Source organism: Ceratotherium simum, chromosome 2, assembly GCF_057802395.1.
Source record: "Ceratotherium simum simum isolate JZ-2026a chromosome 2, ASM5780239v1, whole genome shotgun sequence".
Taxonomy (NCBI): domain Eukaryota; kingdom Metazoa; phylum Chordata; class Mammalia; order Perissodactyla; family Rhinocerotidae; genus Ceratotherium; species Ceratotherium simum.
In genome coordinates, this window is record NC_141901.1 from 34628350 (window position 1) to 34652189 (window position 23840).

Below are 23840 nucleotides of genomic sequence, written 5' to 3' on the forward strand. Positions count from 1 at the left end.
TAAAGTAGAGGAAGATGGGCACGGATGTTAGCCCAGGGCCAATCTTCCTCAGCAAAAAGAGGAGGATTGGCATCGGATGTTAGCTCAGGGCTAATTGTCCTCACAAAAAAAAAAAAAAAAAACAAAACAAAACACACAGGGCCTTCCCATGAATTACTGTTCAATCCTCCCAATATCCACGAGCCACGAGCTTGCCAGGCATGGGTGAACTTTGGGATAGAGGTTGCCCTCCAGGGATATTGTCCGTTGCGTCCTACTACCTGCTACATGGTTTCAATTTCTGTATTGTGAACACTGAGAAGTGAAAAGAGTGGGGAAGAGAGAACGTTCCTCGCTTGATCTTCAAGCATTTGGCTTCTGGTTTCAATATATAGAGATCATTTCTCAGCAATGTAAGCTTCATTTGAAAGCCACCATTTTATTTAACTCATGGTTTAAAATCTTCAGTGTGACAGTGGTGCTCTCTATTGACCTAGAGTCACCTAAGTTTGATAAACAGTGGGAGGAAGACAAAGCAGGAGGGACAGCCAGGGTAGGTCATTTGAGGATAGGGAGCAAGGAAGACTGGGTTTGTTTTCAGAGGGATATACACCAAGTGTGCTCTTAGCTGGGAGGGGAAAGAGAAGGAGAGGAGCACCCTTGCAGGTGTGCCCCTGCGGTGGTGACAGCAGCAGATAAAGACAATGTGGGTGGTGAGTCAAGGTGAGGGTGAGGTCGGGGATAGGAAGGCAGGGGTGGGCTTCAGTCTGAAAGTGGCTCGGGCAGTGTCAGTTTCCCGAGCCTCCATGGAATCCACGTAGTTGCTCTACCACCCTCCCTGAGGCCAGCTCAGGCTTACATTTATATTCCTCCCAAGAAAAACAGAAGTAGAGGTTAAATGGCCCCACTTGAGGGTTGGTTGGTTTTTTTAATAATTATTAAACATGCTAAAATCACATAGAGTGTCTATTCCACTTCTGCCCTGACTCCACAGTGGGGCAGGTAGGAACTACAGGGGTCACTTGGTTTGTGTGACCTCTGGGGATGGCTGGACTTGGGGGGTTAGAGGTAGGCAGGTTAGCAAAGCCCCAAGAATCCCTCATATAATACACTTTTACCAGCAGTAACTTGTGTCTTCAGAGATCTCCCCCTCCTTTGTTTTTCTTTCCTTCTCAAATCTACTCTAGCTCCATTTCCTGCCTGTGGCCCCTTGAACCTCTTCCACCTCTGGCCCTTACGATCTTAGACTAGATGATGAAGGAAACTTCTTGCCTCTACTCGTCCCAATCTCCCTTCCTTGGAACTAATCTACTCAGCATGCACTAATGTGGAAGCTGCTCGATTTAGGTCTGCCTAGGGAAAAGGGAGACTCCAGTCCCCACTGGCTTAGCTCATAGGAGGGAAATTGGAGGTGGTGGTGCAGAAAGATATGAAGGGGGAAAAATGTGACCTGAAGTGTGAATGTTGTAACCAGCAGAATAGTGCATATGCCCCACCCTTGGGTGCCCTGCTCTGAAGGCTTTCCCCTCCCCCCACATTGTCAGGGGTCCCTCTCTCAACCTCAAAGCCTCTTGCTCTTCAGCCTCATAGGGCAGGCATAGGTACTGATCAAGGAGCCTTAACCCAAGGAGAAACTGGTCCACCCTTAGGCAAGTGGCTGCCAATTGAATTCTTCACCTTCCCCATGTTCCTTGTGCCTCTACTGCTGTGATTGCTTGAGGGGGCCAGAGAAAATAATATATAAGGGTTGAACTTGCCTCAACGAGAGTCTAGAGGGACAAAGAGACAAAGAAACATGGGAGTCAGAGCTGTGGAGAAGGGGAGAAAGGGAGCAGGGTGAAGGGCAAGGCTGATTATTCAGGAGCTGGGATCCTTTTTCCTTTTCTGGAATCGCCGGAACTTGCCCTGAATAGCAAGAGCAGCCTTCTCTGTTTCCGGAGCCGTCAGATCAATGTCAATCTCCTCCTCCTCCTCAGCCTTCTTGGCATTGCCAGCTTTCCCTGCAGATAGTGGAGAGATTCATTAATGAGTAAACCTGAATTGCCCCAGCCCCTTTCTCCAGGCCCCAAATACAGTGGTCAAGTCCACTTTCTGCTGGACTCTGTGAGGTCCCCTAATCTTTGCTAGGACTAAGAATGCCTGGTAACTCTCTTAGAAGTATGAGTCAGGGCACCTAGGCTGAGAATTCACTGTCGTTAATTAGGAGCTTTGCTACTTTTGGACCAAGACGACAAATGTCTTCTATCACTGCTTATTCCTAAATCTTACAATTCAGAGTCCCAGGGCACACTCACTTTCCCCAGCTTTCCCTCAATTTCTGATTGCAACAGTGGCTGGGATTATCCGATGAGTTTCTTCCTATCATTGTGCTTGTTTCCAAGCACTCCAGAGCCAGTTTCTAGAATCAAAGAGTAAATACTGGTAGATTTACGTCTTAGGAAAAAGCAGAAGGAAGACTATAGATATAGTAGTTCTAACCTAGTGCTTCATTTCACTTATCCATGTTCCTCTTCCTATTACATCTGACTTTAGGAGCTTCTAGACTTACAGCCCTACTTGTCTTCATGTCCCTATATTTACCTGTTCTACAAACTGCGTAGCCCAACCCCACTCACCCTTCTCCTCCGGGCCAGGTGCCTGGTTGGTTGCTGGGGATGTTTTGGTGTTAAGCTGGAAGAGAAAAATCAGAATATTAGATATTCATGGAAGTATTAAGGTACCATCTCCGTAAACTCACCATCATTACTTTCAAGCCCTCCTGTTACCAGGTACATTCCTTAGTCTTTTGAAGAAGTGGGTCTTGAGATCATAGAGCGGGGGAAAAGTCATCACAATTCATTCAACAAGTATTTATTGGTGCTAGGGAAATTGTAGAGGACAAAACAGATAAAAACCCCGCCCTTATGGAGTTTGCATTCTGGTCTATACATAGACAAATGAATAAAGAAAATGATTATTATGTTAAGTGGTGATAAGTGCTGTAGAGAAAATATAGGGAAGGGAGGTAGTAAGTGCTGGGGTGTGAATGGGAAAATATAGTTTTACACAGAGTGGTCAGGAGAAGCCTCTCTGAAAGATGGCATTTGAGCCAAGAGCTGAAGGGGCTCAGGGGGTAAAGGTTGTGGTTGTCCAGGCAAGAACCTGCAAGGGCCTGGGGTGGAAGTGGGACTAGCCTGCTTGAGGAATAGCAAGAGACCAGTGTAACTGGAGTGGAGAGAGGAAGGAGGAAAGACGGATGGAGATGAGATCAGAGATAACTTGGGGTGGGGGCAGATTATGTAGGGCCTTGGAAGTCTTTTTTAAAGACTCTGACTTTTACTACCAGTGAGATGGGAAGCCATCGGAGATCTTCAATTTGCACAAAAGGGGCATGAGGGAGGAAGCAGAAAAACCTGTTATGAGGTTATTGTAGAAAACTAGGCACGAGATAATGGCTGCTTGGATCAGCATGGCAGCAGTGGAGGTGGTGAGAAGTGGTTCAATCTTTGGGTATATTTTCAAGCTATGACCAACATGATTGGTTGATTGGATAAGTGGTATTGTGAGAAAGGAGTCAAGAATAACTCCAAAGTATTTGGCCTGAGGAACCGTTAAAAATTGAGTTGCCATTTCCTGAAATGGAGAAGACAGCAGGAGGAACAGATTTTAGAGAAAGGATCAGGAGCTTGTTTTTGGACAAGTTGGAGATGCCTATCAATTATCCGAGAGGAGATGCTTTTATAAAGCTGTTGGATATTCAAGAGGAGCTAAGGAGAAGGATCTGGCCTAGAGATATAAATGAGGGCGTTAGTAATATATGGATGGTATTAAAAGCCATGAGACTGGGTGAGATCACCAAAGGTGTGAGTTCAGATAAAGAAAAGGGTCAAATCCTGGTGACATTCCAGGGATTAGAGGTTGTAGAAATGAGAAAAAAATCAACAAGGAAAATTGAGAAGTCAGGTAGGAGAAAAGCCAAGAGATTATAGTTTAGAAGTCATGTAAAGAAACTATTTCAAGGAGAAGAGAGTGATTAATTGCGTCAAGCTCTGTAAGTAGGCCTAGTAAGATGAGGACTGAGAATTGACCACCCGGTTTTGCTACATGGAGATCACTGGAGACATTGACAAGAGAAGTTACAGTACAGGAAGGGAGCAAAAGTCTGTAGTGGACTCATGAGAGAAAAGGAGGAAAGGAAGCGAAGCAGCAAACATAGGAGTTCCAAAGAAATGAGGATGGGGCGTGTGGCTTGAGCAGGATATGGGGTCACAAGATTTTATTTAAGATGGCAGAAATTGCAGAATGTTTGTGTTCTTTTTTTTTTTTTCCTTCCACAAAGCCCCAGTAGATAGTTGTATGTCACAGTTGCACATCCTTCTAGTTGCTGTATGTGGGACGCGGCCTCAGCATGGCGGGAGAAGCGGTGCCTCGGTGCGCGCCCGGGATCCGAACCCAGGCCGCCAGAAGCGGAGCGCGCGCACTTAACCCTAAGCCACAGGGCCAGCCCAGAATGTTTGTGTTCTTATGGAAATAATCCAGTGGAGAAGGAAAAACTATAGGAGAGAAAGAGGATCATTGCTGGAAAGGAGAAAGGGGATGAGATCTAGTGTGGTAAGTAGAAGGGTGGCCTTGAATAGGAGCCAAGAACAGAACATCCACAATAACTGGAGGGAAGGCAGAGCATAGAGGCCCAGATGTAGGCAGGTGGGAACATTTGCAAGGTCTCCTCCAGTTGCTTCTGTTTTTGAAGTAAAATAGGTAACAAGGTCATTGTCTAAGAGGAGGAAGGAAGAATTATTGAAGGAAGGAGGGAGAAAGAAGGTATGAAATACTCATCTAGGAAAATAGGAGAGTGAATGGACTAGGGAACAGTAATAAGATTGCTGGGAAGCATTAAGGCCCCTCACAAGCCCAAGGTCATGAATTTGAAGTGAGACTAGTCAATTGATATGTGTGCTTTTTTCCAGCCTCTCTGCTCAGATGGAGTGTTAGATTTAACATAATAGTAATTCCCTTTCTGCAGAATCATATCAATGGAGCTACTTCATCTGGACATTCCTCAGTCTCAAGGTACAATTCCTCGTGAGACAGAGTCACTTCTGTAGGCTCCTGGGTGCCCTTGGAGTCTGTTTATTCATTTCACAATTTTTATTTATTTATTTATTTATTTTTGTGTGTGAGGAAGATTGGTCCTGAGCTAACATCTGTGCCAATCTTCCTCCACTTTATATGTGGGACGCTCCCACAGTATGGCTTGATGAGTGGTGTGTAGGTCCGTTCCAGGGATCCAAACCGCAAACCCCAGATGACCAAAGCAGGGAGCACGAACTTAACCACTATGCCACTAGGCTGGCCCCCATTTCACAATTTTAAGTACTTGATATTTGCCAAAATCCAGGAACTGGATGCTTCCATAAATGTTTTCTCATCTCATTCTTGGAACATTTGCTCAATGAAGTATAAAGTATTAGCCCTCATTTTATAGATGCAAACCTTTGTTGAATGACTGCCAGATATGTGTTCTGCTTTAAGAAACTGATAGAATCCAGTTTATGTTATGTAGATTATGCTGTTTCTACCCTATTTTGATAAATGCTTATCAAGCACTTACTTGTGTTCAGCACTGTTCTGTGCACTAACAGGGTATAGAAGAAACACAGATTCATTCATTCAACAAATATATCAGTGGCTAACACATGCCAAAAATTGTTCTAGACATGGTGATATAGCAGTGAGCAAAATAAAGTCCCTGAACTCATTAAACAATTATGCCAGTGAGTGATAAGTGCCAAGAAGGAAAATAAAACAGAGTAGTCTAGGAAGGCTCTCTGATAAATGATATTTGAATAGAGGTTTGAATGACATATAAGAGCAAGCCATGTGAATGTCTGGGAGAAGAGCCTTCCAGGCAGATAAGACATCAAGCGGAAAGTCCCCGAGGCAGGTTTTGTGCCTGGTATGTTCAAGGAAGAGTAAGAAAATCAGCATGGCTGGAGCTGAGTGAGTAAGGGAAAGAATATAAGGAATGAAGTTGAGTAGGTAGTCAGAATATGAATGTCTTTGGACGCAGGGCAAAGACTTTGGATTTTCTTCTGAGTTGGTAGAAAGGCATTACAAGGTTTGAGGCAGAGGGAAAGATGGTCTGACATGTTTTTAAAGGATCACTTCGACTGTTGGGTGCAGAATAGACTATAGGGAGGCAAGTGAGAAACCAGGGAAAACAATCATGAAGGTCCTGCAGTGGTACAAGCCAGATCATGGCGGTTTAGATGAGAGTGGTAGTGATGGAGGTGATAGGAAGTATTCGGACTTGAGACAATTTTCATGGTAGAATAAGTTGGATTTTTTGATGGATGTGTGAGTAAAGACAGCTCTTTCAAAGAGCTTTGCTTTAAAGAGCAGCAGTGAAATTAGACAGTAGCTTGAGGAGTGTTTTGGTAAAATGGGAATGATTTAGTAGAGAAGGAAAAATTGATGATGCAGGAGAGAGAGGGCACAATTACTAGAGTGAGTCTTGAATAGGCAAAAGGGAATGGATCTAGTGCACAAGTAGAGGGGATAGCCTTAAATAGAAATATGGACAGTTCATCCACAATATAGGAATGAAGGCATAGAATATGGGTATAGATGCAAGCAAAGTGGCAGATGTAATGTGAATGTATGAAGTTTCTCTTGAATTGCTTCTATCTTCTCAGTGAAACAAAAAGCACAGTTGTCAGCTAAGAGAGAAGAAGAGGCAGGAATTATTAAAGGTTTGAGGAGAGAAGAGAATGAGTGGAATAATCATCTAAGAAAGTAAGAGAGTAAATGACTGGTGAGATGTGGTAGGATTACCAGGCAGCCCACTTGAGGTTAACGGACATGGATTTAAAGTGAAACCAGTCAAGATATTATCTCTCTCTTCCAGGCTCAGGGAGGAGATAAGACAAGTACCCAAATAATATTTACTGAGCATTTATCATGTGCCAAACATTATCCCATTTAATCCTCTGAAATCTCTGAGACGTCATCCCTATTTTATAGTTGAGGAAACAGACTTAGAGATGTTAAAAATCTTGCCCAAGGTCAAGTCACAGTACTAGAAAACAGTGGAACTGGTTTGGGACCCAGGCCGACTGACTCCACACTCTTTTTTTTTTTTTTAAAGACTTTTTTTATTTATTTATTTTTCCCCCCAAAGCCCCAGTAGATAGTTGTATGTCATAGCTGCACATCCTTCTAGTTGCTGTATGTGGGACGCAGCCTCAGCTTGGCCGGAGAAGCAGTGCGTCGGTGCGCGCCCGGGATCCGAACCTGGGCCGCCAGCGGCGGAGTGCGCACACTTAACCGCTAAGCCACGGGGCCGGCCCTGACTCCACACTCTTAACCACCAGGCTGTATTATCTCCACAAGATGGAATATTGTCACATGCTGACATAAATATGCTAATATGTTAACAATTACTGAATCTAGGTGGAAAGCATATGGATGTGCATTGAATTATTCTTTCAACTCTGGTAAGCTTTTCTAATAAAAAGTTAGAAATAAAAAAATAATAATATAAAGAAAAACAAAAATTATTAAGATAAAAAATGCTGATACAGAGCTGTATTTGACAGGGAAAGTGTCTTTAAAAGTAGGTTACAAATTTAAAAATTGTTAGGTAGATGGACAATCCCATCCTTTTGGATGTTACTGTGAAAATCTGGGGCCAAACCAAGATGGCTTCATTGATCACATGTGATTTTCAAAGGATATATTGGTCACATTTTTACCACTTTTTCAAGTCTTGTGATTTATTTGTGTATTCCTAGCATCTCGCAAAGTCCTGGAGATAGCAGACAGTTATAAAATAATTATCCAATATTTTTTTAAAGTAGGTTATAAATTGATAAGGCCCAATTTTTGAAAAGATATAGATTGCTTATCTATGTATATATAAATTTTTATTTAACAATCTGGAAGAACATGCACAAAAGTATTCCTGAAACCCTATGGAATTCCTGCTAGTCCCCCTTTGACCAAAAAGAAAGGTTCCATGAGAGGAAATGTTGTTCCTGAGACTCTTGGGAGACTGGCCAGTCATTACTCTTTCTTTCCTCATGATCCTCCTGTGGTCAAAAAAATTTTTTTATATAATCAATAATTATATATAATTATATAATTATAATCAATAATAATGGCCCAGTAGTTACATAGGCGACACCTTCCACTCTGGTATAACATCATCACAAGAGTTTAGTCCACACTGCAAAAGCAGGACATGGATGGGGTGTTTGGTAATAGGATAACCGTCAACAGTCCAGACAAGAGGGTCATGGGGTCAAGAGGCAAGTTCTACAGTGCCACAATCTCTGACTTCAAATGCTACTTTCTCTATTGCCAGCAAATCCCTGATTCTGACCCTTGCTTTAACCATTATCCCTCTGTCTGACTCTAAGCGTGTTCCCTTAATCCATCAGTTCTTTTCTCTCACCCCACCCCCTCCCCTTAGGAGGAAAATCTGGACTCCAATTCTAAATATCTCCCCTCAGGTGGCTGTCTCTTCCTCTATTTTCCTCCTCAGATCAGCTAACCTTGAGAATCCTCTAAGTGGGAATATGTGTCAAGACTGCACCACACAGGCCACCCCTTCCCCTCTGCCCTGCCAGCTGTGCCCCTTCCTGAGTCTCTCCCAAGATTGCTGACCCTGGAATGGAGCCATGGCTCAGCTGCTGTCTGGCCCCCCAGGGGTTCCCAGCTCCATTTGGCTTAAATTTATGAGCGGTCGCTGGGAAGACCAGAAAAGGATGCTGTAAGGGGAAGAAAACCCCTACTACTCACAATGCCCCTTGAAATCTCCCTCGCACCTTCTGCTAAAATGTAGTACACTGGGGCTGTAACCTCCTGCCCCTCCTACCTCCACCCTCTCCAGCCAATACTCAAAATAGCCACTCTGGACACTCTGAATTTCTGGATTTAGTTGTTAGCGATTTGCTGAGGTTGGGGATGGAGGCAGTTAGATCACAGGTTGTTAGCTCCCACCCTGTATATAGCAATCAGCCCTTTACTGGTCCCTGGTTTCTGCCCCAACTCTCCTGTTTGTTTTCCAGAAACTCAGCAATTTTAGGTGAATCAAGATCCTCTGGTATATCCATCTGAAAGCCATCAGACTAACCATACTTCAGGTAAACCAAGGAGCCAGGGAGGTCCACTCTGGGTGAACCAGAAACCATATGCTGTATAAGAGTATCTCTTACAAAAACTCACACCTCCAGAGGATTGAAGCTAACCCACAAGAGCTCTGACAGATGAGCATTTCTCAGACTCTCTCTCTCGGCTCTCATTCTAGCCAGGTATGGATTACAAACTCTCAGGTGCTCTTCTACTTCCTTCAATACTGAGCTCTTCCGACAAGAAATAACAGCAGTGCCATGGTTTAGCAAATCCTGCCTTTTCCCTATAGGACCCAGCTTGGAGAACTGGAAGAAATCAAGAATTTCAGAACGCTCCTAACCTTATTTGATTAATAATCACATATATAATACTTACTATGTGCCAGTCACTTTTCTAAGCACTTTATAAACATTAACACATTGAATCCTTATAACAGCCCTATAAGACAGGTATTGTTACTATTCTCATTTTATGGATAAGGAAATTGTATTCAAGGACCAGTCTCTCAATCCACAGTCTCCAACACTTTCTTCATGTACACTCTACAGGGAACATGGGGAACAAGGTTCTGTCCTCCCATTATGGGGAAATCTTATGTTATTTAAGAACCTGATCCCAGACCATGCCTACTGACTCAGATTCTTGCTCTGCTAGTTGAGCTAAACACCCTGATACTGGCTTTTATCTTGCCGTTTGCTCAGTGGGCCTCCTGACACACACCAGGCTGACCCTGAGGGATAGCCATAGCCTATGTGTGTGTTCTTCACTCCCAGGGCCAGATGCTAGCCCTTCAGATTCTGAGAATTCCATGTGCAGGATCATCTCACTGGTTTCCATTTCTAATGACTCCCTCGCTTACCTTCAAGCCTATTATTCCAAGTTTCTAGTGAGCTTGAAGCTTGGTTCAGTTCAGCCTCACTGCCCATATAGGATTAAATGTTTCTCACTTCCTAACACACACCAAACACTAATTAGCAACTGTGAGGCCCATCAACTCTTGCCTTTCCCCAGAGGGCCCTAGTTTCTTTCCTTGCCTACCATCCTGTATTCCTTTTCTCCTCACCTCTGGGCCTGAGGTACTCCAATGTTCCATTCCACCATCTTGGCGGTACCTGCCAATTCCCCATGAGTCTACTTTTGTTTCCTCTGCAGTTCAAAGATGTGGACTCTCCCTTCCCATGGGGAAGGAGGAAAAGGAGAGGCCTGCTGGCTTAGGGGTGTTTTTTCTTCAGGCTTTAAGATTGCAGAGAGGGATGTGATACAGCAATATCCTCCCTTTCCCTATCTGATACATCCTCCCAGGGCATTTATCAGCATTCAGATGATGTCTTTTCCTTCCATCTGCCCTTTAGATCCCATTCTCCTTTTCTGCTTCTTGGGAATCTTTACAATCAATTCCCTTCACTCTCTTATATATAACACCTCTCCCTTTCTTAAAAAAAAAAAAAAAGGCTTTCTCAATCTGAATTGCTTCTTCAACTACCATTAAAGTGAAAAGAAGCAGGTCTAGGACCAAGGCTTGAACCCCCATATCAAAAGGTTAGGGAGATCTTTTCAACAAATAGTGCTGAAATGATTGGGCAGCCACACACAAAAAACCTCAATCCATACATTGTACCCTATACAAAAATTAACTCAAAATGGATATAAAACCCAAAATTGTAAAACTTCTAGAAGAAAATATAGGAAAAAAAATGTTTGCGACTTTGGGGTAGGCAAAGATTTCTTGGATATACCAAAAGCACAATATATAAAACAAAAAAAATTATAAATTAGACCTCATCAAAATTAAGAACTCCCCTTTAAAAGACACTCCTAAGAGAATGAAGAGACAAGCTACAGACTGGAAGAAAATATTTGCAAATCACATATCTGATAAAGGACTTATATCCAGAATATATAAAGAACTTTCAAATCTCAATAATATGAATACAATTTGTAAAAATGGGCAAGATATTTGGACACTTCACCAAAGAAGATACATGGATGGCAAATAAGGACATGATAAGATGTATAACATCATTAGTCATTTGGGAAATTCAAATTAAAACCACAATGAGATACCATTACACACCTATTAGAACATTTTTTTAAAATGACAATACCATGTGCTGGCAAAGATATGGAGCGTCTGGCACTCTCCTACATTGCTGGTGGGACTGCAAAATGGTATAGCTACTTTGGCAGTTTCTTAAGCATATGTTTATCATTCAACCCAGCAATCTACTCCTAGGTATTTACCCAAGGGATATTAAAACTTATGTCTACGTGTAAACCTCTAAGTGAATGTTTATAACAGCTTTACCTGTAATCACCAAAAACTGGAAACAAGCCAAATGTCCCTCAACTGAGGAATGAATAAACAGATTTTGGTACGTCCATACAATGTAATACTATTCAGCAATTGAAAGAGGGAATGAACTACTGAAACACACAACAATATGGGTGAACCTCAAATACATTATGCTAAGTAAAAGAAGCCAGACCCTAAAGGCTACATATATATTATATGATTCCGATTATATGACATTTCTTGTAAAGGCAAAATTGTAGGGACAGCAGACTGATCAGTGGCTGCTAAGGGCTGAGATCATGGAAAGGGTGACTACAAAGTTGAATGAGGGAATTTTTGGATAATGCAACCGCTCTATATCTTGATTGTGGTGGTGGTTACAGGACTGTATAGGTTTGTCAAAATTCACAGAACCATACACTGATACGGGTACATTTTACTGCATGTAAATTATACCCCAATTTTTAAAACAGGGAAAAAGGTTAGGGAGAGGTCAAGAAGCTAGCGAAGACTGAGAAGGAGCAGTTAGAAAGGCAGGGTAGGGGGGCGGCCCAGTGGCGTAGTGGTTAAGTTTGCACACTCAGCTTTGGCAGCCTGGGGTTCGCAGGTTCAGATCCCGGGCGCAGACCTACGCACCGCTTATCAAGCCATGCTGTGGCAGGTTATCAAGCCATGCTGTGGCAGGCATCCCACACTTAAAAAAAAAAAAGTAGAGGAAGATGGGCATGGATGTTAGCCCAGGGTCAATCTTCCTCAACAAAAAGAGGAGGATTGGCAACAGATGTTAGCTCAGAGCTAAGAAAGGAAGAAAGGAAGAAGGAAGGAAGGCAGGCAGGTAGGCACAAAGGTGACTGTGGTGGGGGTGGGGTGCCAGGGCCTCTCATGTCTCTCTTCTTTTCATAGCTAGACCTCTGAGAACACTGTCTCCATTTCCTCGCCTCCCACACATCCTCCAACCCACTGAAATCCTAGCTTGTACTCCTCCTCCACTTAACTGAGTCTTCTTTAGATAACCAATGCTCTCTATGATACTAAATCAAATGCAGAAGTTTCAGCTCCATCTGCCTTGATCTCTTGAAGCATTTGACACTCAATCATTTCACCTTTCTTGACACATATTCTTTCCTCGGCTCCTGGGACATCATGGTTTTTTCTGGTTTTACTCCTATCTTTCTGGACACTTCTGTCCAACATTTAAGTATTGGAGGCTCTCAAGGTTTAGGGCTCTCTCTTGTTCTCTCTTCCTAGATGATCTTATCTGTACCTATGACTTCAGTTATCATTTATACCAGCACCATCCAATAGAACAGGGGTGGGAAAACTATAGCCCACTGCCAAATTGGTCCACAGCCTGTTTCTGTAAATAAAGTTTTATTAGAACACAGCCATGCCCATTGTTTACATATTATCTGTGGCTGCTCTGGCACTACAACAGCAGAGTTGAGTAGTTGCAACAGAAACCATATGGCCCACAAAGCCAAAAATATTTACTACCTGGCCCATTACAGAAAACATTTGTAGACACCGGCAATAGAACTTTGTGCAATGATAGAAATGTTTTATATTTGTGCGGTCCAATACATGGTATCCACTAGGCACATGTAGCTAGCTCTGGTGGTCTAGTGGTTAAGATTCAGTGCTCTCACTGCCAGGGCCCAGGGTTGTTTCCTGGTCAGGGAACCACTACCTGTCTGTCAGTTGTCATATCTTGGCAGCTGCATGTTGCTGTGATGCATGAAAGCTATGCCACCAGTATTTCAAGTACCAGCAGGGCCACCCATGGTGGACAGGTTTCAGAAGAGCTTCCAAACTAGGGCAGACCAGGAAGAAGAAGCTGGCCACCCACTTCCAAAAAAATCGCTCATGAAAACCCTATGGATAGCAGTGGAGCATTGTCTGATATAGTGCTGGAAGGTGAGAGGATGGCACAAGAAGACTGGGCAGGGTTCCGTTCTGCTGTACTCAGGGAGTTGGAATCCACTTGATGGCACTAACAACAACAAGGACATGTGGCTATTGAGTACTTTGAAATGTGGCTAATGTGACTGAGGAATAAAATTTATAATTTTATTTAATTTTAATTAATAATTAATAAGTTGAATAGCTACATGTGGTCAGTGGCTACCATACCGAACAGCACAGAATGCCACTGAGGACTCGAATGTATATCTCCATCCCAGACCTCTCCTCTAAGCTTTAAAACTTCTCCATTTGGATGTTTTCCCGAAACCTCAAACTCTATGTGTCTCAAATGGAATTTATAATGCTACCCAACCTCATCCTCTATAAGTATTCTCTATCTCATCCAGCCAGAAACCTGGAATTGTTCTTGACACCTTTCTTTCCTTCACATTGCATATCCAATGTAAATACTAAGTCCTGTTAACTTTATCTCCCAAACATCTCTTATCCATTCACTTCTCTCTACCGCTACCAGCCTAATACAGTTGTTTCTTATGGGAACCACCACAATAGCCCGAGTGGTTACCAATGCTCTCAGGATAAAGAACAAAATTCTTAACATGGTCTACAGGCCCTATATTATGCAGCCTCTGATCACCTCAGTAACCTCATCTCTGGAACATACCAGGTTCCTTCCCACCTCAGGACCTTGGTACATGGTTCTCTTATCTCTGCTTCCCTTTTATCTAGTTAATTCCTGCTTATCCTTCAGCATTCTCTTCAAGGGTTCCTTCTTCCAGGAAACTCTTAGTTCCCCTGACTAGGCGAGGGCCCTCATTACAAGTCTTCACAGCATCTGGTATTTCTCCTTGGTAGCACATATGTAATGTAATTAAATAATAATTTTGTGGTTAGATATTGAACGTCTGTCTTCTCCATTTCTGTGCAAGTTCCCATTAGGGTAGGGGTAGTGTCTATCTTATTCACTAGCGTATTCCCAGGGTCTAGCACAATGCCTTATACATGATACACACTCAGTATTTGTTGAAAGAATGACGGGAGCTCCCACTCTGCTTTATTTGCCACCTTGTCTAGATTTCTGAAATCAAATTTGTTTTCAGAGAGCTGAGGGCCTCCATTCTGTAGCTAGTTCAGAGATGGTGAAAACGGTTTCAGGAGACAGGTCATTGCTTTTCCTCACTTCAGCATATGTGCCATAAAAAGCTGAGGATGATGGGGAAGAACTTCTCTAGAAGTGTATTTCATATTACCATTGTCTTGCCTTCCCTTCCCCACCCTCACCACCCCACCAGATTCTATTTCCTCGAAAGCACAGTCCATATTTCCCATTTATTTGTGTATCACTTACAGTAACTGCAACACGTCTCGCACATAGTAAGTACACAATAGATATCTGTTTATGTGAATTAAAATTTTCTCAAGCCTCAAATTCCTAGGAGAAGCAATATGGCATATTAGGTGGAGTCAGACAGATCTGGGTTGATACCCTAGATCTACATTGACTATCTGTTCAAATCCCAGCTCTGCCATTCCTAGCTGTGTGACATCGGGTAAATCACTTAGCCTTGCTGTGCTCACACCTCTCATCTGCAGAAGAGAGATAATATTTATCCTGAAGGGTGAAAAGAACTAGAGAAAAGGTATATAAAACACCTAGCACATATTAAAGTAAGTAGTTATTATTTTGAAGTAATGTAACTCTGGGTTGAGCAAAAGACTAGGTCAAGTTCCTGGGGTATTGCATGGTTGAAGTCCTGGAGTCAAAGAGTGGAGATGCCAGAGTACATTTCCACTAAGTGGAACTGAAGGAGGAAGAGAATACCTGGGATTGCTCTAAGGGCCCTTGAGGCTTTTTCTGCCACCATAGGAGCTTCATAGCTGATCTGTTTTTACTCTAAACCAACCCTGGAAATCACAAACTCCCTTTCTTCCCAATGCCTGTCCCCCAAATGCTGACAATGGCTCTAAATCTCTGGTAAAGGGCCCCAAAATAGTCTGCTTGGACAGAAACCATATTCTGTACAGTCACTGCAAGTGTCCAGGTCTGTAGCCCTGGAGCCTCCTGGAACCACTCCCGGGTTAGGGGTGTATAGGAGGGGCCCTCCAGTACAGCACCTCCAAACATGTTCATGTTTCATTTCAGAGAACCCTTAGACACAATTTTTTTTTTTTTTCAGTTCTAGACCACAGGGAGAAGGAGATTAGTGCTCAGGAGCAAACAAACCGTATCTCCTTGATCAAGTTCTTTCACCCACCTTTGCATCACAAACGTGATTGTGTAAATCTGTTCTTTGCCTCAGAAGGACAGTTTGTGAGTATTGTCTTGGCAAAGCACCTAAAAACTGTCAAAGCAGTAGCAACTTAGGTGCTGTCTCCTGCTGCCACTATTGGGGAATAAGTACCCTATAACTCCAGGCCCAACTCACCCTGCCCCCTTTTCGGGCTGACATTTCTTCCTTCCTTTTTATCTCTTTTATCTTTAATGATGTTGCCACAGCAACCATTGTCACCAGAACAGGCAAGATAGTGTCACCTCTTCCACTCCAAGCAGCAAGTGAGACCTAACCTAGGGAAAGGTAAACTACCCAGATGTCCCCACACTCCTCATCCAACTCTTTAAAGAGGGATCATAGGCTGTTAACAGCAGCCACAGACAAGAACAAAGGCCCAATACCTGGACCACATATACCCTGCATTTGCATGACACAGCCTGGATGCTGTGCAAGTGAAAACACAGCATAAACACATTACAGTACTGCCAGAATCACTTAGTCCAGATGAATAGGCACAGGCACTCAGAATCCTGTCCTACAGGCCCGGGCAGGGAAACCTAAAAACGGCCTGAATCCTAAAAATCCTAAATATGAGCCCCAAAAGACTCCTTTCTTGCCTTTGTATTGACATAAATTCCAGGCTTTGTAAGCTCCCTGCTTGCTTGAGAGGCGCGGAAAGTGAAGGGAGACAGGAGTTAGTGCATCTGCTTTCAAGTGGTGCCAAAGAGACTTCGGTCCCCCAGGGACCCTCCTATCCCTGCTGACATATTCTTTCCCAATGTTAAATGAAAGTCACTGCTCAAGCACCTTAGAGAGCCTCTGGGATCCCCTGGTGCCCCTGAAAGACCCTAGACTGCTGTTTTTGGAGCACTGTTGGAACTGTTTCAATTCTTTCAGTGCAGCAACCAGCTGCAGTCCTCAAACAGCTTCAGAAAGACTTGCTCAAGGTCACCCTCAAGATAATAACAGAAAAAGAACCAGGAATCCTTCCTCAGGGTTCTACATGCACACATTCCTCTCCTCATATATGGAATATAACCCAAATACCCCATATCTCAGATGCCTCCTAAGCCAGGAACAGAATCTAAGCAGTCCGAGTTCCCAAGCCCCCTGGTCTGTCCCACTCCCCTTGGCAACCACACCCGTTGCCTGGAATAGCAGTACCCCCCACTGGAGTCAGAGGCAGAATTCCTTGGCCACGCCAGCTCATGGTATGCAGTGAGTCAACAGCCCCGGCCCTTTCCCCCCAGCATGGGCTGCCACGGTTTAATGAGTGGTTATTTGTGGTGCTTTGCACACAGCTTGGAGCTGTGCCTTCACCCCATACTGGGGGTAGCAGTGGGGGAGAGAGAGTATGTGTCAAAGTATCATTTACTACTATAATCTCCAATGTGCATCCCACCCATGGCGTTAATGTCCCAAAATAAAGGTATTAATCCCCCCACAGCCTACAAAGCAAACACTCAGCTGGAGGGCTTTGTGTGGGAGGGAGGCAGCACCAAAGACAAGAGAACTGTAAATGGCACCTCTTTTCCCTGGGTGGGGGTTTGGGAAACCTGGCTGGGCACTCAGTCAGGAGTTAGCCTGGAATGAAGCAATAATCAGGCTCAGGGAGGAGAAGGTGACATGGTCTAGGTTTTTAGGCACTTGTTTATAGGCACCTGCAGGGTTGTGGCTCTCTTAGAAAAAGTAGTTTTGGATGTGCTTCTGATTTAGCTTACTCTTGCAGGTAAAATAATAACATAATTCTGAGGCAAGTCAAGCCATTTTGAACCAGTCCTGCCCTGGATCCTCCAAGTCAAATACTTTCGAGTTAAGAGAATTGCTTTCATTTCTTTCTTTTCAAAAAGAAAACCTCTCCTTTTGGTCCCTGATGCTCTGCAGTTATGTGAGTCAATAATGGACACCAGAAACTAAGAACCCACGACAAAAGGGCCCCCAGGCTTCCCCTTTCCTTCATTCCTATTAGCTTACCAACTCCACTGCATCACGTTCATCACACCTATTTTTAAGGTGACTTGGCATACGGATAAGGAAGGATAGTACTTGCCCCGCCTATTATTCTACCAAAATGTACCCCGTTGATAAATATCATCCCATGTTGGTCTCTCCTCTCTCTCTATCCTCTTGCTCAGCATTTACTAAATCACACTGCTTAGATTCCCTATAGAAAGTATTTGTAATATACTTAAATTATAATAATTAATATACTTTAAAAGTTGCATGTAAATTAAATCATTCTATATTCATTGGGGTAACATGTTAGAGTCTTATGGAAAGTTCTTTTGTGATGAGAAGTCAGCAATTCTGTGCCCTAGTCTTGGTTCTAGTAGTGTGTAAACTTGGATAAACTTTGGGCCTCAGTTTCCTCATCTGTAAAATGAGAAGATTGGACCAGATGATCTTTAGGGTTCCTTAACAAATCTAAAATTATATCACTAAAATGTTTTGATATATTATTTGAGATTTTCTTGGTGAAAGATATACTTGTATTTCTTTCTTGAAGAATTTTTGCAAAACTAAGTTTATTTTTTTTCCATGATAAAATAGACTCATGAAAGACAATTTGGAACTACAGAAAAATAGAAAGAAAGCGGGAGGAGACATTCATAGAACACTACCTTGAAAAGACAAGTATTGACCTGATCCTTCTTCCTCCTCTCCCTCTGCAATCCTATCTCCTTCGCTTGCATCAGTTAAGACCCTCCACAGGCCAACATGAAAGATGCATCAGGTTTGCGTATTTGGACTCCAGCCACATTACTTATGGGTGCCTGCAGCCTATAGAGACTTGACATCCTAAGAGGTAACTGATCACAGCTGCAGCTTAGGAAAAAGTCATCCATATTCCCAGGTCACAGGGTGACAAAGTCATCCACTTCTACCAGCCAGAGGCTCCTGCTCAAGCAGCAAAAGCCAACAACCTGAATGGTGACTAACAAAAAGATGAGCAATTTCGAAAACCAAGTTCTCATTTCCCTTACTTCGGAAGACAGATATTTCCAGAGGTGGAAGGCATTCCAATATCAAGTAGCTAGCCCTTCAATTTCATATGTCCAATATTACCATAATAAACTGGGATTTCCTCCAAGTCCCTACCAGGTTCCCTAACAACTGGGTCACAGAAGACATAACAGAATGATTTCACCCTGACCAAACTTTCATTGAGGGGAAGGTTGCAGATTCAGACAGACATGCAAAGGGAAGAGACTGTGATCCCCAAGGTGTGGGATCCCCATTCCTACTACCTAAGAGGACAGCAAGCAGAATAATAAAGGAGGGAGCACCAGTTCTAAGTTCTCCCCTAATGAGATTTCTAATTGATCTGTCCCTTGCTCCAGCCCCTGCCAGCCAAAACACCGGACAGACACTAGGAGGATAATCACTAGTCATCCATGACCCGCATTTCAACAGAATGACTGCTGAACCAAGGGATTCCTCCAGCTAGGCTCCTCACAGTTGAGACAAGCAACAGGATCACAGAAGAACTTGCAATTGTGCTTTAAGCAGCCAGCTACCCGCTATGACAAAGGATTATAGGAAAGAGCCCTCAGGTTCTGAATGCATCTCTCACTCCCATCCTTCACTGAAACTAGCAAAAAGTTATTAAACTATCAGAGCTAGACTGTGATTCACAGCAATCAAGTCCTGCCTGCAGCTGTGAATGCAGACAAGCTGGTGATGAGCCCCTGCTGGTGATGAGCCCCTGCAGCTCCTCTGCTCAGGAACACACACACTTACAGGGAAACGCTCTGCTGCAGTACTGAGTGACAGCAAAGAGCCACCAAGGCGAAGTAGGGCTGGAGATCCTCCCAAGCAGCCCCACCAGAGCCCCTACAATTTTAGTTGTTCTAGGTCTGGAGACTCCTTCCTAGTTTTTCTCCTTCAGTTGAAATGGGAATCGCTTAAAGAGATCCCAAATCCTCTCATTTCATGCAGGTTCTCTGAAGCAAGAAAATAGGGGTGGGGGAGGTGAAGCTTATATAAGATTCAGGGTGCACAGGGCTTTACTGGGCTAGGCACTTCGGCCTGAAAGAGGAGACCCCTGGGGCTGGGCTGAGAGAAATGAAGCAGTTTGGAGTCTCCCCAGAGTTCCAGAGCTCTGGGCAATACTTCCGCTTTTCCTCATAGCTTTTACAAGAGGAAGAAAACAGGCTGGGTCTTGGCCTCTAGGGAAGCAGGGTCCCTTTGGGGATCTGGTTCAGAGACAGCTCGTCTCTGTGTACACCCAGGTGGCTGCTTCTGGATCTTATAAATACTCATCCCTGAAGCCAGGCTCAGCTCCATGTTAGGAGGCAGCTTCCACGGCTAAATTGCTAGTTAGAACCAGTTCACTCTGACAGCCTGGGGGGCTGGGCAGCCCTACAAACACTGACAGCTAGTCCCCATCCAAGGATCCTACTTTCATCTTTCTACTGAGCTCCTGATTGAGGCTAACCAAGTTCAGCTGCTAAGTCAAGACTTGACCCTTCCTCTCAAACACCAAATTGCTTTCCTTGTCATTGAAACACCTTTGTCACCCCACCACATGCCACCCTAAACGCCAGCCCCTGTAGCGTGTCCTACAGAGAGGCTGAGCACTTCCCCCAAAAAGCACAGGCTAACCACACGTCTTCCTGTTGGCATAGCCTTCAGATCACAAACTCCCAGGGGATGGCTTGAATTGCAACTTTCAGATTTAGAAACACTAGAGGGGGTGCTGAACTCTAGACCTCAGTGAAAAGAGGGCAAAGAAAACCTCTCTTCTCATAGTAGGGCTGAAAGAGGCAAGAGGGAAAAAGATTGAACTATTTTTTTTTTTCTTTTCTTTCTGAAAGGCTGCCATGGTCACAGTCACAACTAGCTGAGGGACTAGAAACCACCTGAGTTCTTCTGCAGCCCCCAGACTAGCTGAATTTTCCAGGATACACTTAGTGGACATGGCAACCAAGAAAACACAGAAGTTGTCACTAATTGGCTCCCTGGGTGACAACTTTTGGTAGGAGCCAGCAGAGCTCCTACTAAAAATGAAGATCGAAACTGAGACCCAGTTTCCAGGGTCCTATCCCTTCACTAACCTGGTATCCTTGAGAATTCTTGCGCTAGCTTTCTGTAACACTCTAAAAGAGAAAAAAGGACAGGGAGATAATAACAATAGCTAACATAGTTTGAGTGCCTACTCTGTGCCAGGTACTGTTCTAAGTACTTTGTATATATTATCTCATTTAATCATTAGAACAACCAGTATTATCCCCATTTTACTGATAAAGCACTGAAGCAGAGAAAAGTTTAGTAACCTGCCTAAGGCCACATAGCTAGTACGTTGCAGAGCTGGGATCTGGCATATAGCTGAGAGGTTGGGTTTAACACAAGATCCTGGGCACTAGGAAAGGGATTGCAGAGAGCAAGCTTCTGATGCCACTGCCCAGACTGACTTCACTTAGGAAGGAAGATCCTTGTTTCTGGATGCCTACAAATGCAATCAAACAATGGGAGAGATCTTTCCAAGTCTCTGCTTTGACCCCCACCAATGGACAGTGTTCTCTGAAAAGAGGAAATCACAGTTAATGGACTGGGTCTGGCTCGGATGAACACGACGCAGCCTGCCAAAAGACCTAGGATGTAGCCAGCACTGCAGAGGGAGGTCTGCTCTCGAAGGGGACATCTCCCCAGGAGCTGAACATGCCCTCTTCACTGGGGCTTCTGAATATCAGAAATGGTCCTTCCAATGGTTGGTCCCGTTAGACTGAATGAGTGGAGGGTTAGGATGCCGCCTTCCTAAAAGGGGAAAAGTGGACACCCCACGGGGCGAGGGCTGGGGTTCTTGTTGAATGCTAAGGAGTGAAGAGCAATACAGCCCTAAAAGAGGAAGGATAGAGGCGAACGTTTTCTCAGAAGTCAGGGGAGTGGGAAGCCTGAGTAACCTCGGAGCAGTAAGCGAGATGGAGAGGACAGTATCCCGAGGAGACGACTTACACCCAACACCTCAGCCTCCCCACTTTACACCCGATTCCAGTCCCCCCAGAAGCGCCATCCACAGCCGGGAGACTTAAAGCCTCCCTCTTCTATCGCTTCCCAGCGGCCCGAGGTGGGAGCATTCCCAGGGGGGCAGTGGAGCGCCCTCGGAGGGTTCTCCGCCGCTCTGGGCTGCCGCTCCCTCCCTGGGACCCGGAGCCGCGGCTTGCCCCCGCCACAGCCCTCGCCCGGAGCAGGGGGCCGGGCAGCGCCGCTCACCTCGCTCATTGCTGCGGCCAGACGGGGCGCGCGGGGCGCGGCACGTGCAGGTGAGGCGAGGCGAGGGGCCCTCGGGGCTGCGCGGGCGACGGCCGAGAGTTGCCGGGCTCCGAGGCAGGGGCCCCGGCTGACAAGCGGAGGAGAGTTAGTGCGGAGAGCCGGTGCTCCGGTGCCCGCACCCCGGCTCTCGGCGCTCAGCTTCCCGCCAGGCGTCTCCTTGCGACCCGGTCCTGTCAGAGGCTCTCCGCGCGCCTCCTCCTGCCCCACCTTTTATAGTCAGCTCGTCCTCCTCTAGCCCGACCAATAGGAGCCCCTTCTGCCGCAGAGTGACAGCCTCTTGCATCCAATGGTGGCAGGCTTAGAGGTCTGCTGTATTTCCAAACTAGGGTAAGACAGACAGAGAGCGGGAAGGAGGGGGAGACCGCCGGTGGATGAAAGCACGGAAAATGAAGTAGGGGGAGCAAAGGAGGGAGAGGAAGGAGTAGCACACGAAGGAGGGAAGGAGGGAGAGGGAAGGAAGGGGCATGTGAGTTTGAGAAAGCGAAGAAAGAAGAGCTGGAAGGAAATCAAGAGGGTACATCAGAAGCAGGAGACAGTGATTGAAAGGGGTAAAGCCAAGAGATGTTGCAGATTAAGATTTAGTAATAGGATGGCAGTCTGGACAAGAGAAGGGCTCAAGGGAGGAAGGGAAGGAGAGAGAGAGAAAAAGAGAGGGGAGAGAGAGAGAGAGAAGCAAGTGGACGATATTCCGTGGCAAAGAGGGAAACTGTGAAGTGCCTGTTTGATTTGGAAGATCATAGATCTTAGGAGTTGAAAGACATTTTAGGATTCATCAATCCTACCTCCCACATAATGCAAAAATTCCTCTCCAACAAAATGATGGTCCCCTAGTGTCCACTTGAATAGGTAATGAGCTCCCCCCCCAATTTAACTTACAGCTGCTTATTCATTCGATCTCAATCTGACAATGTGCCCTGCACTGTGCCAGGTGTGGTGGTGAAGCTATAAAAAAAGGAAACACACTTATGACCTTGTACCTATTGTTAACATTAAAATAGGTATCGATATGCAAGTTCTATTTCCTAGAGTCTAGCTTGTTTCTTCCTACAATTCAGGTAGCAACCCATTTGGTGGTCCACATCTGAGTACCAAAGCTAGCCAAGTGGATTCTGCCCAGGTGTAGGGAGCAGATGTGAAAGATGAAGCCCACAGTCCAATCTATATATATTATTTTTCAACAAGATGGAACTTTACTAAATAATTACTATGTTGTATAAGTTTTACAAAAAATACATGATTAGAGCAAGATGAAAAACAATAGAACACCTAGGTAAAAGTCGTAAACTTTCTGATAACTTTAACTGCTATTCCTGTTTATCAGATATCTAGCTTTCATTTCTACTTTAAGAAAATGCTTTAAATTTTCTGGCCTGTGATATTTCTAGGCATTGTAAAACCTCTTAGCCTACTTAAATCTTCAGTCAGCCAAAGCTAAACACTTTCACCTTCAGCTGTTACCCTCTTTTGGTAGTTTCTTTCATGGTCTGTAATAACTGAGTCACTAATAGCTGAGCTTCTCTCAGCCAGCAACCACTGATCTGTTCTCAACAACCAGATTCAGATAAGACCTCAAATAGCCCTTTCTCTAGCTAGACTCTCTGTGCTTTGACATTTTCTCTGCTGGGTCAGAAACAGAGAAGATGGAAAAAAGATCACATCTTTTCCCCCATCCACCTGAGATCCTCTGACTCGCACTTTCCAGTGGGAATCTGGTTGCCTAAGTTACTAAGTTTCTAACTAGGCTAGCTCCTACTCACTCTATGCAGCCTACTCTTGTGGCTTCCCCCATCTTTTTAATGAACAGTCAATTAGCATTGAAAATATTGTCTTTTGTGAAGCAGACCTCTCCAAAGTTCTCAAACAGCTATGCAAGATTATAAAGAGAATTCAAGATCCTAGATCAGAGGTCAGCAAGCTTTTTCTGTAACAGCCAGATAGTAAATATTTTAGGCTTTGCAGGCCTTATGGTCTCTGTTGAAACTACT

General features: G+C 44.4%; 1 protein-coding gene across 1 annotated transcript; it reads right to left on the bottom strand.

Annotated features, from left to right (window-relative positions):
• Positions 1 to 398: 398 nt before the first annotated feature.
• PCP4L1 (Purkinje cell protein 4 like 1) lies at positions 399 to 22020 on the bottom strand. Its single transcript, XM_014779659.2, has 3 exons — positions 21796 to 22020; positions 2595 to 2649; positions 399 to 1979 (listed from the first exon to the last, which is right to left on the bottom strand). Exons 1-3 carry the CDS (start codon positions 21802 to 21804, stop codon positions 1837 to 1839), a joined length of 207 nt encoding a protein of 68 aa, XP_014635145.2. The 5' UTR covers positions 21805 to 22020; the 3' UTR covers positions 399 to 1836.
• Between the last annotated feature and the right edge of the window lie 1820 nt (positions 22021 to 23840).